Source organism: Cimex lectularius, unplaced genomic scaffold (genome assembly GCF_000648675.2).
Source record: "Cimex lectularius strain Harlan isolate CLEC.00 unplaced genomic scaffold, Clec_2.1 scaffold317, whole genome shotgun sequence".
Classification (NCBI taxonomy): Eukaryota; Metazoa; Arthropoda; class Insecta; order Hemiptera; family Cimicidae; genus Cimex; species Cimex lectularius.
In genome coordinates, this window is record NW_019393018.1 from 402,276 (window position 1) to 418,259 (window position 15,984).

The 15,984-nt window shown below is 36.5% G+C and overlaps 1 protein-coding gene across 1 annotated transcript in view; it reads right to left on the minus strand.

The window, feature by feature from the left end:
- Nucleotides 1-255: 255 nt before the first annotated feature.
- Nucleotides 256-15,984, minus strand: part of LOC106663450 — a 48,229-nt gene continuing 32,500 nt past the window's right edge. The window contains exons 4-7 of the mRNA XM_024229813.1: nucleotides 14,960-15,094; nucleotides 14,404-14,597; nucleotides 553-642; nucleotides 256-485 (exon numbers count right to left, since the gene is read on the minus strand). Of these exons, the coding sequence (XP_024085581.1) occupies nucleotides 405-485; nucleotides 553-642; nucleotides 14,404-14,597; nucleotides 14,960-15,094 (500 nt within the window). The 3' untranslated portion in view covers nucleotides 256-404. The remainder of the gene's footprint in view (nucleotides 486-552; nucleotides 643-14,403; nucleotides 14,598-14,959; nucleotides 15,095-15,984) is intronic.

The window sequence follows — 15,984 nt, forward strand, 5'->3', positions numbered from 1 at the left end:
TTTCTAATGTTATCCATTAGCAATACCTGATTGTCTCAGAGACTCTTGCTCAGGTCAATAAATACAATTTCTATAATTTGTATGCTTAAGAAGCATTAAATTAAAAACTTGCAATAAATTTTATGATTATATTATAATTCAGAAATATATCTCAATTAATACACATTTCAGTAAAAGTTTCAATTTTTGATTTTGATATAAAAGTTAAATATGAAATTTCTTCGTGTTATTGAATGTAAAATAAAATTTGTCAAATGTGTCAAAAAGAAGGAAAAAAATTGGAATTTAAAAATGGAAGCGAAATGGTATTTTAATAAAACTAGACGGTTATAACAACAAAGTAATAGTAACGAAATAATAATAATAACAACAGTAATTATTATAATAATCATGTTATAGTCCGTTCACTCGGATGCCTTGATGGAACCATTCGTGAGACTCTTTATTTCGACTTGTGCTCCAATCCCTCCATCAACATTGGGCTCCTATAAAATTATATTCATTAATTTAATTTGCTTGAAACAATTTTATAAACAAAAAAATGATGTTTACAATGCTCAAAGCTCCCACGATACAAGGTCCAGCTGTATCCGAGTGGGTATCTTCGTCCGATGCGTGATCTTTCGTTTCCATCTCTTCATCCTGGGAAAAACAAGTTATGTTACATTAATTTTAATACATTTTTTATATAATCTAAAAATTTGATTAAATGTGCTTCGGTTCAGAGGCATGGAGAGTTAAACGATATGGTAAAGTCGAAACACCATCTAGTACCCTCTACGTTAGGTAGCTCCAACTGAGCTTGGACCAGATCAAGCACAGAGGGTTGCTAGATTCTTTCCGACCATATTTTTAGTTTTCACTTCATATCCAGAAGAGAATGTAAATTTCATCATGATTAAATCGTTCTCTGCCTTCCAACCAGCCCTCCAAGTCAAATTCAATTCCAAATTTTCCACCCTCCAGTAGAGAAGTCTAACATCCTGACGTCTTGAAAACCTTCCTCGAGGATCGCTGATTTAAGATAAGAATCGGCACTGAATGTGCAGACGTCTATCTAATCAAGGCCGGAGTTCCACAAGGGAATATCCTAGAATCCTATATATCTTTTTTCAGTTAAATTGGTACTTTTTTCTTCCAATATAATACTTTTTCCATCTAAATTAGTACTTTTCCCAAGCGATTTAATACTTTTTCGAAACAACTTAGTACCCTTCCCAAGCAAATTAATACTTTTCCCGAGCAATTTAATACTTTTCAAATGTGTTGGGGTAAAGGGGGTAAATTTAACATAATCATACTGTCTAGAAACGAAATTTATTATTGAAAATAAGAAAATTAACAAAATGAACCTTTTATTTCAAAGTCAATGCAGGGGACGTCCAGGAACCGCTGAAGGTAATTTCAGTATCACATCAATGAAAATTGGAGCAATCTGTAGAATTGATAGTGTGGGCACTGCAACTAATCACTTCTGCAATGTCGTGTTCTGCAGCTGTCCCACATAAAACCCTCCGGGCTGATGCCTTTATTTTAGAAAAAGCATATTCAGCTGGGTTTAACATTGGGGAATATGGAGGCAAGTACTTGATGGTGTGAAAAAACGATTCTACAACATTGCGTTCTGTGAATGGCTGCATTATCCATTATCAGAATAGAGTTGTCCAGCTCCATTGCATTAAGTTTCTCGCAAAGATCCTGTAGGAAATCGCAAAATAAATTACTGTTACAGTTCGCACTACAGAATAATGTACTACCTGCTGATTATTTATAGCAAGAACGAGAGTCACGTTGCGACCACGAATTGTTGGTACGGTGACAACAGCTCTCGTGCACGTGTCCGCCGCAAATGTAGATTAAATCCTGATTCATCTATAAAAATTAATTTTGCGCGATATTGTGGGACCCATATTTTAAAATCCATTGCAAACTGCCTTCGTTGTTGTACCGTTGACTCAGAATTCATGCGATCTATTTCAATGGACGCACGCTTCAAAGTTATTTTTAATGACGTTAGCCCTCAGTGTATTGAAGCAATAGACAAATTTATGTTGCCTAATGCAAGCTGTTCTTTAATATCTTGTAATGATAGGCCCGCGTTTCCTTCAATGATTTCCTCAATAGCGGCTAGAACGTCAGGAGTCAACTTGTGCAGCCGGTGTCCATCTCTTTTTTTAATTACTAACGTACAGTTTTGAGACGTATAATTTCTGTATATACTGTAGCCAGTTCGAGTTTTTAAATTTGATTTTTGAGCTGCATCTTTGACCGAATGACCCTCTTCAACTAATTTTATAAAAAGTTCTTTTTGATGCCTTGATGTAACTGCGTAGGTACCCCTGCTCGGTCTTGAGCGTTGGACACTGGACGAAGATGAACCGCCTGCAGCACTAGGTGATGTTTCATCATTATGATCACTTATGTCACTCCAGTCACTTCCGTCACTCATTCTATATATAAAACTCACGCAATGCATACAATAAGACAGACAAACAACTGAATATTTTAGGGGTAAAGAAAACAAGAACAGTGGAAGGAGAATTTCCTAGAAAGCCGTCTGGGAACGATAAGGTAGGCTGGCGAACTCAATGAAATAAGTGAGACAAGTTCAAACGAAACCAGCTAATAAAGCAACACGCTATGCTCCACATTTTTTCGAATACCTTTTAAATAAGTATTAATTTTCTTGGGAAAAGTATTAACTTGTTTGAGAAAGGTACTAATTTGGTTGGGAAAAATATTAAATTGCTTGAGAAAAGTATTAAATCGCTTGGGAAAAGTACTAATTTGGTTGGAAAAAGTATTAAATTGGTAGAAAAAAGTACCAATTTGACTGAAGAAAACTATATACCCAACATCCAAATCCCAACCTTCCTGAGCGACATCGTAATCTTCTCCTCATAGCGGGTGCAACAAAACTAGATCTCATTACAGCCTGGTGTACGATAGTGCATTAAACTAAATGGCTTACATGTAACTCACACATTATCTAAAAAGACAAGAACCCGAAGAAAGGCATATGGGACTTAAATCCACAGTTAATGTGCACAGCTAACTACCAATATCCAAAACAGATGGTTTTGACCTTTCTGAAACGAGGTGTGGGGCAAAGGCAAACCTTCTAATCTCCAAGAATCTATCCAATCTTTCAATCCAAAGACTTGGACTCTTATCCTCAACGCTACGTTCTACGTAACTAACCAAACCAACAAACACCTAGACATCCCATTCTTTACGGACCTGATCCAAACAGGATTCCACAACTTACACTCGAACCCATTAGTGTCTTGGATTAGTTAGGGACTTCGGACAGGGTGATACCGTTGGGCGCGTTAACCTCCAAAAATCAAAAGTGGCAAGTACAACTCTTATAAAATCATAAAGCTTTAATTACTTAGGGCACGTTGAGCAACTTGTCTGTCAACCTCGTATGGCCTATTCTGAAGTCGGTTGAGAATGAACTCTTCAAACAATGAAATTCTCTGAAGTCCATCTACCGCTGATATTTCCATTTAATAATTTTCAACATCTGAAATCCGAATCGCGGTCATTTGGACGTTGTGAAGCCAGGCTTTTTACTACTTGAAGAGGTAAAAAGTTCGGAGACCTAGACGCTTTAGTTAAGATTATCTTTTCAACAAGAGCACACCAAGAAAGAGGGCCGTCAAGAGAATCGGTCATGGACGTACATGATCAACGTAGTCTGGGATACAGTAAGCAGAGCCATTCATAGCCTCGAATTCCCCCAAGCATGCCATCCCAATCTCATACAGCTTCGCCATGTACACACTAATCCTTCAGGAGTGACAAAGTCAAGGCTATTGACTAAACCGCAAACACTCATTAGGTCCGTATAGAGGTCGCATCGCCTAAAAGACAATGATGTGCTTTTTCGCCTATCAGGCGTTTGTTTTTAGCAGGGAGGGAGCGATAAAATTCTGCTTACAAAAAAATGTTGCTTTTCGTTTAAGTTGACAAGTAGAAAAACGCCCCGATCACTAAGCATCAAATCGATTTCTTCATCATTTGTCCCTGCTGACGGGCGGATCAGCATCATAGCGCCTGATCAGCTCCGCACGACGAGAAATTCCAAGGTATGAAATGATTTCTGTCTGACTTTCTTGGGGTACTCATGACGATGGAATTGGCCGTTCTCTCGCCGTCCAGTGGAGAGGCTCCTCCAGCTAAGAACCTCGAACAACCGGCACTGGCTTTCAATCTGAATGAAATGATAACCACCACAAGGGGAGCTCAACCGTTCCGTAAAGGATTCTGGTAAACAGCACCACCTGAACCTGAACCACTGAACCGCACATCAAACCCTAAGTACCTACCAGTACTCCCATCACTACGAATCTAAACCCAACAGAGCTTGGAGATGGTTCTGAAGTTCAGTGGCTCACTCCTCAGCTGAAGATCCACCAGATCTGGACTCTACTTGATAATCTTCATCGGATAGACAGGTGCTTTCTTTAGTTTGGTCCCCTGAAGGAAACTTTAACCGTGGCCGCCACGGGAAGGCAGGAAGTAGCATAAAAACTGGAGAGGTTATGTAAGTGGTATGTGTTCCCGAGTACTCATCGTCAACAAGACAAGAGGATCTTTAGCGTCCGCACCTGGCCTTTTGGCCTTATCGGACGTTTTGATTCTCAAGATGAGACCTGACGCACTTCTGCATACGACGGAATGGTGGTGCCGCCGCAGCATTGGTCTACAGGCGCCCCAGCCCCTAAGGGCCGAGACAACCTCGCTTTCCGCTTGTCCACTCCGAATGGTCAGGCCCGCATTGTGCATCGGGTCATATGCCGCACGCGAGGGGCTAACAGGCCGAAATACATCGCCCTGTCCCCCCTCCGCGTACTCCCTAGATAGAGAAGGCTACTTTATCTCCCTGAGTATAGAGGCTCCCCCAGCGTAGAAACTTCTGGGAACGCCCTGACAGCGGTTTAGTTTAAAGTGGAATTGCTAACCACACCCTAGATGAGCACCGCCTACGGTAAATTCTCCTATCTAGCTCAGCCTACACCTGTCACGCGCATTGGAGGGACGCCATAGGATCAGCCTAGGTGGTCCGATCCTTCGCTTCCCCAACGGTACCACGCCGGTCATACGCACAACAATGCAAAGCATACTCGAGTCAGAGACACCGCTTCACTACCCGTTTCCATCCGCTTACTTACGCATTCGAGGGACTATAGCATGATCATCGCGACCTCAACGCTTACACGCCGCCATCCAGTCGCAACGTCTCCTGTGAGGCCGGGGGGGTTTTACGCTGGCCATGCGCAAGCTTCACGAAGGTCACAGATAGAAGACAGCCTCTGTCTAAGTTCCCGCCAGGGGCGTCACCACGCGCCACCACGAAACCGTTCCCATTGTAACTTTGGGCTGATTTTGAAACATTTAAGTTACCCCGTGGTACAGACGGCCATACACCCTCCCCCGTCTATGCAGACAGGATCTAGTGCACTGGCCCTCGTGTGACTCTGCTAAGGCACCCGCCGCCCATGCGGACCCTAGGCCGACACGAGTACAGCTTGCGCTTCAGAGAGGTTGTCACGTCCTCTGGGCTGCACCTTTATTTTGTGCCCGGAAACCCTCTTGGAACCAAGGGTTTAGGAGGGGTCACAGGATAGAATGAAGGAGCTCGGATTGAGAAAAAGTGCCGTGGATGAGAACACGAGGTGAGCCGTTTCGGGTCTCGAGTCCCAAACCACACTATACCACCCGTTGTCGCTGTAGTTCCACATATATGGGCCACGACTCCCAGGGTGTAAGTGGTCTGTGTAACTTCACCGTTCCTCACCACCGGCCGATGTGCATCACTATTCTAAGCTCGAACGATCGGAAATTATCGGTTCATCACCCCGCAGACCCAAATTGGAAATATCTGAAAATGGTGGTTCTACTCACAATCTGAATTTGAAGTGCCCAGTATTTGTAGTGAGGAACGCTTCTCATCGCAGGTCATATATGCAAGGACTATTGGACAGCTAATAATAGTATAACTTGAACAGTAAAAGAACAAGTTCCATTAAGTTGCAATGTCACGTAGACGTTTAAACGTTGCTTATTTGGTTAAAAAGTATGTATACAGAAGAGAATATAAAATTCCAATTTACCACTCTTGTTTGAGCGGTGGGCAGAGAAAAGGGGAAATTAGAAAAGTAGCGTGAGCCAAGGGCGTTCCCATTCTTGATTACCTCTGATTACTTGCAGGTGCGGGAAATTGAGAAGACCACACCCATCTCCCTTTTCCTATCGCTTTGGCGAGGTGTCTACAGTGATTGATGGCTTAGCGATGAAAGCCGGCCGAAGGAGGAAACGCGAGGAAAGTCCCAAAAGTTAACTCAAATATGACTTAAATCCCGTTTGAGTTGCAGATTCGATAATCGGCTCAAGTATGAAAACTGGAAATAGCCATTTCAAAAGAGCTAGTTATATTCGAGACACGTTTTTATTTTGGTCCAAGGAGACACATTGCCACGAAACGTCCCTCCAATAAACTTCCGCGGCACAATCAGGGAAGTGACCAGGGGAGGACGAGGCGATGTACACAGAATTCGCAGCACAACATTTTTTATTAACAAGGCAATTCGGTGGTGGTCTGAATCACATTCACCACAAATCCGGCCCTTCCCAACAACCGGTTTCTTATGCATTTTTATTGCACGCTTATGCATTTCCTACCTAAGCAAAAAATCACAGCTTTCACAGCAATAATAAACAATGAATTATACACGTTTTAAAATATGCACACAAATATTTTAAAGTCAAAATACGTAGGACAATCTGAAAGAATATTAATTCATGTATTATAATATTTATTTTGGTTACTTGAATGGGCATGTTCAAACTTAGCGTGTAAAATTTGGTTGCTTTGTGCTTACTGGAAATCACTCGATTTCGTTATCTGACGTAAACGAAAACTGGCTTGATTAAGCAAGACTCCAATTTTTTAAATTAGAACAAAGCACATATTTATAGTTAAAAAAAAAAAATAGTTTGAAGGTTCTTTACGAACATTAAGAAATACAGGGTGAAACAAAGTTCATCAGCTACTTCTACATCTCAAATTCAAAAAACAAGTTCGTATGAACCATGGTCCGATTCTCAACCCTTTCGCAGATATTTAATATTTTATGTTGCTTTTCAACTATCTACGTTTTTCGTCATAGATTTACTCGTAGCTCTTGAACCATTCATTTTTTTGGTGAATCCAAAAAAAAGCATCGAAAAGAGCGTTACCTTTTCATTAAAAAGGCACCTTTTTGAACTTTCGATTTAATTTTTATTAAAAAGACAAACACTACATCTTTCATAAACCGCTAAATTTAAAATTCGTAAAAAATCAATTTGCTGTGAACAATGGTCCCATTCTCAACCCTTTCGAAGATATTCTATTTTTTTTCAACTATTTACGTTTTTTGACNACTAAAAAGGCACCTTTTTGAACAATCGATTTAATTTTTATTAAAAAGACAAACACTACATCCTTCATAAATCTCTAAATTTAAAATTCGTAAAAAGAAAATCAATTTGCTGTGAACAATGGTCCGATTCTCAACCCTTTCGCAGTTATTCAATTTTTTTTCAACTATTTACGTTTTTTGTCATAAATTTACTCGTAGTTCTTGAACTATTCATTTTTTTGGTAAATCCAAAAAAAAAGCGTTGAAAAGAGCGTTACATTTCCACAAAAAAGGCACCTTTTTGAACTTTAGATTTAATTTTTATTAAAAAAACAAACATTACATCTTTCAAAAACGGCTAAATTTAAAACTCGTAAAAAAGAAAATCAATTTGCCATGAAGCATCATTAATTCTCAACCCGTTCGGAGATATTCAATATTTTATGTTTTTTTTTTTTTCAACTATCTACGTTTTTTGTCATAAATTTACTCGTAGCTCTTGAACTATTCATTTTTTTATTAAATAAAAAAAGCATTGAAAAGAGCGTTACATTTCCACTAAAAAGGCACCTTTTTAAACTTTAGATTTAATTTTTATTAAAAAAACAAACACTACATCTTTCAAAAACCGCTAACTTTAAAATTCGTAAAAAATCAATTTACCTTGAACCATGGTCCGATTCTCAACCATTTCTCAGATATTCGATATTTTATGGGTTTTTTTTAAACTATCTACGTTTTTTTGTCATAAATTTACTCGTAGCTCTTGAACTATTGATTTTTTTGGTAAATCCAAAAAAAAGCATTGAAAAGAGCGTTAAATTTCCACTAAAAAGGCACCTTCTTGAACTTTCAATTTAATGTTTGTTAAAAAAACAAACATTACATTTTTCATAAACTGCTAAATTTAGTTGTAAAAAGAAAATCAATTTGCCACTTCATTGGAAAAAATGCACATTAGAAGAGCGTGGCAAATTTCAGAATAACTTGTGCATTTAATAAGCTTTCCAGCGGTATACGCTTTTCTTTAACTACACACTAAAATGCAGAAATTTTATGCTAACTGGGAAAAAAGTGATGACGGTGTGAAAAAGGGGCATTGGGGGTTAATCTAGTTATTCAACTTTTTGTCCAGGGGAAAAATTATTTCTCAACTGTAACATAATAAAAAAAACAGAAAGAAAGAAAACAAAATAAAACAGAATAAGAAAGAGGCAATAAACATAGCGAACAATCAACACAGAAAATCGGACAAAAGAACTACACTAAACAGAGACAAGTGTGCAAAACTTATAAAACCCGACTCTAACCACATAAAAAAGTACAAAAATTCAACGAAATTTGGTCGCTCAAGATGTTTTTGTCTCTTTTTGGTGTTTGGTTTGATTTTATTTTTTTATATTTTTTTGTGATTTTTTTAATTAACTTAAAGTTGAGTTTTACATCTTCTGTATTATTTTTTTCTTTTGTCTATGTTTAGTGTAGATATTTTGTCGCTTTTTATGTATTGTGTTTCATTTTTCTTTTTGTTTTTATTAAGTTAAAGTTGGGAAATAAATTTTGCCCAGGACAAAAAGTTGAATTGCTAAATCAACCCCATTCCACCTTTTTCACGCCGTCCCCACTTTTTTCCATTTGGCATAAAAAAATTCAATTTTGGTTGGATATTATTAAAGAAAACCTTATTAAACGAAGAAGGTGTTTAGAAATTTGTCATTACCGTGAATTTGCCCAATGAGGTTGCATATTTAGTTTTTTTTAGAAACTTTTAAATCTACCTGCTTTTGGAAGATTTGGTGTGTGTTTTTTTGCCAAAAAATAAATTGAAAGTTCGAGAAGGGTCCTTTTGTAAATCAAATTTAACGCTTTTTCAACAAAATTTATCTGGATTTCCTTAAAAGTGAATATTTCGAGAGTTATGAGTAGAATTATGATGAAAACCGTAGATAGTGGAAGAAAACAAAATGTTGGATATCTGCGAATGGGCTGAGAATCAGATCATAGTTCATACGTACTTTTTTGTTGCATTTGAGATATAGAAGCACCTGACGAACTTTGTCGTAGTGTAGCGGATAATCTTATATAATTTATTAAACCTTCATTTTGTTTTCATATATTTTTAAAATTGATGAACCCACTTGTTGGAAATCATATAAACAAAAGACATCTTTTACTTCTGACTTTTTTTTTGTATTTTGCTTCTTTGATGACTATTCTGTATACATGTAGATCTTTCATTTTTTATGTGGTGGAAGTGGGATTATTTCTACCACTAGGATGCATCTAATCCGACTCAGATTATCGTGTAGTCCCTTTAAGAGCCGCGCTTATTAGATACGTGGATTTTCAAAGTATTGGGTTGTCCGGAAAATAATGCAGGATTTTGGTATTAAACAAAAAAAAAGAAACTAGTTACTTTAAAGCAATGTTCTTTAATCAAAATAATTTCCCATACTCTCNCGTAAACAGAATATTTTATATAGATTTTTTTTAATGAAAACTTAAAATCCTGCATTATTTTCCGGACAACCCAATAATTAGCTGATTTTAATTAACTAAGAAGTTGTGTAATGTTGAAAGACAATGTGCCGCGGATATCATGACTGTATCAGATGTCTGGACGGAACCAATCCATTAGCCTGCAGCGATAGAGTAATTTCCATTAGGAAGAGGTAAAGGAGGGTGGGGCCGGCCAAATAGCCATTCCGATGATTCTAGTAATTGGGTGACATGAATGAAATTTTAGAGATCATTAGGTCTAAGAAAATATTGACTTTAACATAAGAACTTGAGTCCTTGGCCTTCCAGAAAAAGAAACTCAGAGAAAACAACAAAGAATTGCTAAAAATCAAACAACCAAATTTGTCGTTTTTTATCATGTTTAAGTATTATTTCTTGTTGGTATTCTCAATGCGACTTTTGAAGAATTCAGCAAAATTTTGTTTAGCTGAGAGAAATTAAAAATTTATCGATACTTAGGTGATATAGATGTGTGATATGGTAGTAGAATTACTAGCAAAAGTTAAAAATATTTGCCTAAGTTATGAAGATACAAATGTCTCCGTTATCTTCAGACCAAATCTAGCTTTTTCCAGTAAGAAAAATAAACTGAAATATAAAACTTTTTTTTACAGAGAACAACCTCATTCTTGTTAGTGTGTAACTAAGCCAGGATAGAGATCAGTGCATAATAACTCAGCAAATGTTTGTCGATGGGAAGCGGTAAAGTTTGGGACTTTCAAACTAATAAAACATTAACTTTTAACGTTATAAATGTCAAAGAGTGTCTTTGGCAGAAGAGGCAATATTTGGAGAATTATACATCACTAATGAAAGTACAGTTTTTACAAATGAGATCTGTCGAATTTTTTAAATTGTCGGTATGTTTATAGTAGGTAAATATTTTTTGTAGTACTAGGCCATGAAATACGCAATATTTTGTTGTATTAATCCATGTTATTGACGAAGTTACTACTTTCAATTAATCATTCTTTCTATGGTCTTGGTTAAGATAAAAAGTCAGTGTCACGAGTGAGATTCGAACCCACGACCTTCATGTGCGTTCGTGACACTGACTTTTTTATCTCAACCAAGAGCATAGAAAGAACGACTGTTTTTCCTGTGGTTTGGCGACTTTCCTTTCAAACCATCGTAATTAAATAATTTTCATTAAAATTTATGAATTTTTGATCTCGTTTAATGAAAAACATTAAAATAATATATAATAACTAAATGTGTGGTGATTAGTGACCGTTAGTCTATAATTATTCAGAAATCGTGAGGTGCGGTCAGGTGTGATGTAGGTTTCAGAAAAACATTTTCTTTATCGTGCCAACGTTTCGGTCTTTATTGATATCATCTTCAGGGCTCAAAGTGTTTGTCTTCTGTGTAATTGTGCCATTCTTGCGTATCGTGTGGGCACTCTCTACACGACACGCAAGAATGGCACAGTTACAGAGGAGACAAACACTTTGAGCCCTGAAGATGATCTCAATAAAGATCGAAACGTTGGCACGATAAAGAAAATGTTTTTCTGAAACCTACATCACACCTGACCGCACCTTACGATTTCTGAATAATAATAAATAAATATAATTAATATACAGATAAAATTTTTAGTTTAAAAACCACATTGAAAAAAGAAAAAAACTGAAACCTGCCTACTCTCTGCCATGAAACAACATCGAAATTTGTTTTATGTTACAGCAAATCATCTCGCAGACGGTACTGCCACTTCGGAAAGAGGATACCGACGCCTGGAAAAATTACAAAGCTCAGTTGACCTTTTTTTGGGGGGGAAGGGGTTGAGAGGGATTGTTTAAAAAAATAATTATTGAAAATTATGCTTCTAACGCGGAGTTTTTCAAACGAGTCGACGAAGAATGTATTTATCGCGTGGCAACTGAAAGCCAAAAACTCTGAAATGTTACTGTAAACAGATTCACTAATTTCGTGGTCCGCTTGACCAATTAATATATACAATTAATTAAGGTTTTTAGTTGAGATAAAAAAGTCAATGGCACGAGCGGGATTCGAACCCACGATCTTCGGCTTGATACGCCACTGCTCTACCACTTGAGCTATCGTGACCTCGATCCACTCGGACACTAACTTCTCATCACAACCCCACCTTTTGTATTTTCCCTCGTTTTTGCCATTTTTCAAATGTCGTCTAATCCGATTGGATTCTCGACGACAAATGAAATGGCCACGGGGAGCTTTTTTGAAGTATACTTCATTTTAATTCATTAAATTCACTAATTTCGTGGTCCGCTTGACCAAGTAACATCTTTCAATTAATTAAGGTTTTTAGTTGAGATAAAAAAGATAAAAAAATGGCAAAAAGGAGGGGAAAATTCGAAAGGTGGCGCTGAGCTGGGAAGTTAGTGTCCGAGTGGATCGAGGTCACGATAGCTCAAGTGGTAGAGCAGCGGCGTATCTCGCCGAAGATCGTGGGTTCGAATCCCGCTCGTGCCATTCACTTTTTTATCTCAACTAAAAACCTTAATTAATTGTAATACTGTAAACAAAGTTAAATAATTTTTTTTAATCATTTATCTAAATTTTACGTTAAGCATCTAAAATATAAATAAAATTGTTTTTGACCTTGCGTTATAGGTAAAGGTAAACAAATATTTGTTTTATTTAAAATTAATTGCAAGTGAAAATGTACGTTACTATTAAACAGATTTTCAAATGGTTTTCGATAATTCTGTTAAAATTTAATGGACTTGATGAATCTGCAAGGAAAAATATTGGTTTCAATTTGAAAAAAAGAAGATTTTTTTAAACTTATTTTGTACGAAAATTGTTTAATTTTTTTACTAGGCCAAGTTTTTGAGAAAACCAGACTAGGAAGTTTATGTATAAACAGATAAAGTGGTGAAGCAAAAGTAAAAATGTTTTTCTTGACCCATGTCTGATTCTCAGTAATAAGGGTGATATTTCTGATTTTTTTTTTCCTGTTAAACTTGAGTTTGTCAAATTTTGAAATAAAAATTGACATATCTGGATCCTTGGACCTACGTTTTGAAAAAATTTTTGCAATAAAATACTCATGTATAATAACTAAATATTATTTTGTTCGTGCTAGTCGTATTCTTCTTTTCTTTAAAACTGGTTTAATTTATCCACATATTAATTAGACATAAATAATTAATTTTTAGAGAATGCCTATGGATTGATAGTTTCTTTAAACTCTTGGCCACCTTTCGGCCGATAAGGTGCGTTTTTTCTTAGTCTTGCGTAATTTTCATCCAAAATTTAAATCGAAATCGTATACTTGAGTAAACCGCTGGAAATTTTAATATTGACAAAGTATTTTTTTTTTTAAACCGAAATTTGCCTACTGTCAACTAAATACAATATTCGTGCAATAAAATAGAAATTTTCCTAAGTTGTGCCATTATTTCTGTTTCGAATAAAATGAAACAAGGTACATTGTAAGGTTTGATTTTTTAATAGAAATTTAATTTTTCGTAATAGAAAAATTTGTTGTATGATCTAGGGTCTAGGTTGTTTTTATGGAGAAAATCCAGAACAACTATTATTGAAAATCAGACAGGGATAAAGAGATACCTTTTTGTTGTGTTTTGGGTGTACAAACCACTCTTAAAATTTGCCAAATTAATTCTGAATCACCCTGTAAATTCATACCTAACTGGCATACACTTACAAATTGTGCAATAATTACACAAGTTTACATACTTTGGATTTGATTAAGCATAACATTTTCTGAACGTCTTCTGAATCGAATACGATAAAGGCGATAATTTATGGTTATGTCACTTCCACTGTGGTAAACAACAGCCGAGAAATCTCGCGGGGCCACGCCCAAGGGCGGAGTCTGCGCCACCTCCGACCGACTTAGATCCGCGGAATGCCTCGGTGGGTGGGCTAATCAACATCATCCTATGGGCAAAAATTGACCATCCATGAAGAGAAATCCATAAGGTGGATATAAGAGCTATGGCATTTTCGACAAAATTAACAAAAAATGATGGAATCCTCTATAACTCTTTGTATGTACTTCTTTAAAAAAAAAAGAAAAGTTTTTTTAATGGGTCGAAAATCTTCTATTTCATAAAAAATGTAGCATAGATAATTTACTCCAATTGCTTTTGTACTGCACGTTAGTTTATGTGTTTTAGTGTTATGTACCTTGGCAGTATTATTACTGACAAAGAGTCATGTTCAATGAAATTTGAAACTAGTAATTAAAAACTTAATTATGTCAATTTTTAGAAATTTCTGAGATTGTTTTGCCCTAATGATGACCTGAAAATAGCGTAAACCTGATCGATAACAATTAAATTTTTCTTACCTTCTTGACAACCCAGATTATTCGTGAGTAAAAAAGGATTCGATACATCTTACACTTCAAATAACTATTTTGAACTTTTTTTATTATGATTTTCTGTTTGATTTGGACTCGACTCCTTCATTTATTTATGCTAATTTTTTTTGCACCGAGATGACAGTAATAACTTACGCTGACCTTAGTCTGGCCGTTCTTCTGAATGTCACCATTTGGTGGTGGAGTTAACCTGTCCTCGACGTTGTTCTTAGCCGACAGCTCGTAAATGTTGAGCATGTGTGCTGCCTGAACGTGTACCATGAGGTCCCAAGCAGATTCGTACCTTTCTTTGCACTGCACGCATGTTAGAGCCACTCCTTCTTCAACATCTGCAACATAACCAAACCATTTAATTATGCTAACCATTTGTTAGCTTAAAACGAACTTTTATGAATGTCGTTCTTAACATTGTATGCTTATTGAAAGAGTAGTGATTATTTTAAATCTTTCAATTAATTAAGGTTTTTAGTTGAGATAAAAAAGTCAGTGTCAAGAACGGGATTCGAACCCACGACCCCAAAACTTAGATCGACTCGGACACTAACTTCTCAGCTCAGCCCCACCTTTCGAATTTTCCCCTCCTTTTTGCCATTTTTTATCTTGTTTATCTCAACTAACAACCTTAATTAATTGAAAGATATCAATTGGTCAAGCGGACCACAAAAACTAGTGAATTATTTTAAATATTTACCTTTCAAGGATCCGTTTAGAGTGCTACATTTGCAGGTGAATCTCAGCTTACAGAATTCCTTTTTATGTTCTAACAGCTCGGCAAGTTCTGAGAACATTTCCCTACAATTGCCGCAGATAAGAATATCAGGATTGCCTAAAAAATAAATTCTAATGTATTTTCTTACTTTTAAAAATTAACCTATATTGTTTATTATTTCAATTTATGTTTGGTGATTAGTGATCGTTAATCGATATTTATTTAGAAATCGTGAGATGCGGTCTGGTGTGATGTAGGTTTCAGAAAAACATTTTCTTTATCGTGCCGACGTTTCGATCTTTATTGAGATCATCTTCAGGGCTCAAAGTGTTTGTCTTCTGTGTAATTGTGCTATTCTTGAATGTGGGCACTCTCAACACGACACGCAAGAATGGGATAATTACACAGAAGACAAACACTTTGAGCCCTGAAGATGATCTCAATAAAGATCGAAACGTCGGTACGATAAAGAAAATGTTTTTCTGAAACCTACATCACACCAGACCGCATCTCACGATTTCTAAATAAATATTTCAATTTATGTTTGGGGAATCAAATTTTCTCAGGGTTTTGTCTCTATAAATTATAACGTGTATATTTCATTAATTATGATATGTTATTAAAAACAGCTCATGATTTTTCAAATTCGCTTTTCTTTTTATAAAAACCCTTTCGACAGGATCGACAGGAAATTCGAGTCCCTTGGTGATAAGTGGTTTTTTTTTGGCGTATGAACTATGCCTATTAGCCATGTGACAATTCGTATATGTGTGTTCAAATTTGGGGGGGAGGGTTATTGTGAAAAAAGGGCCAGAGGCGACGGTGGGAATCGAACCCACGACCGCGGCGTGAGAGTCTCTCATGCTAACCACTCGGCTACCGCGGTCCCCATAAGTGGGCCTTAAAAGGATAAAGGGCCAAGGAAAATAGAATGGACTATCACCGTTTAATCTACATAAAAATTGACAGTGCATCTCTTAAAAAAATGGGGGAACTTTCCACTTTGA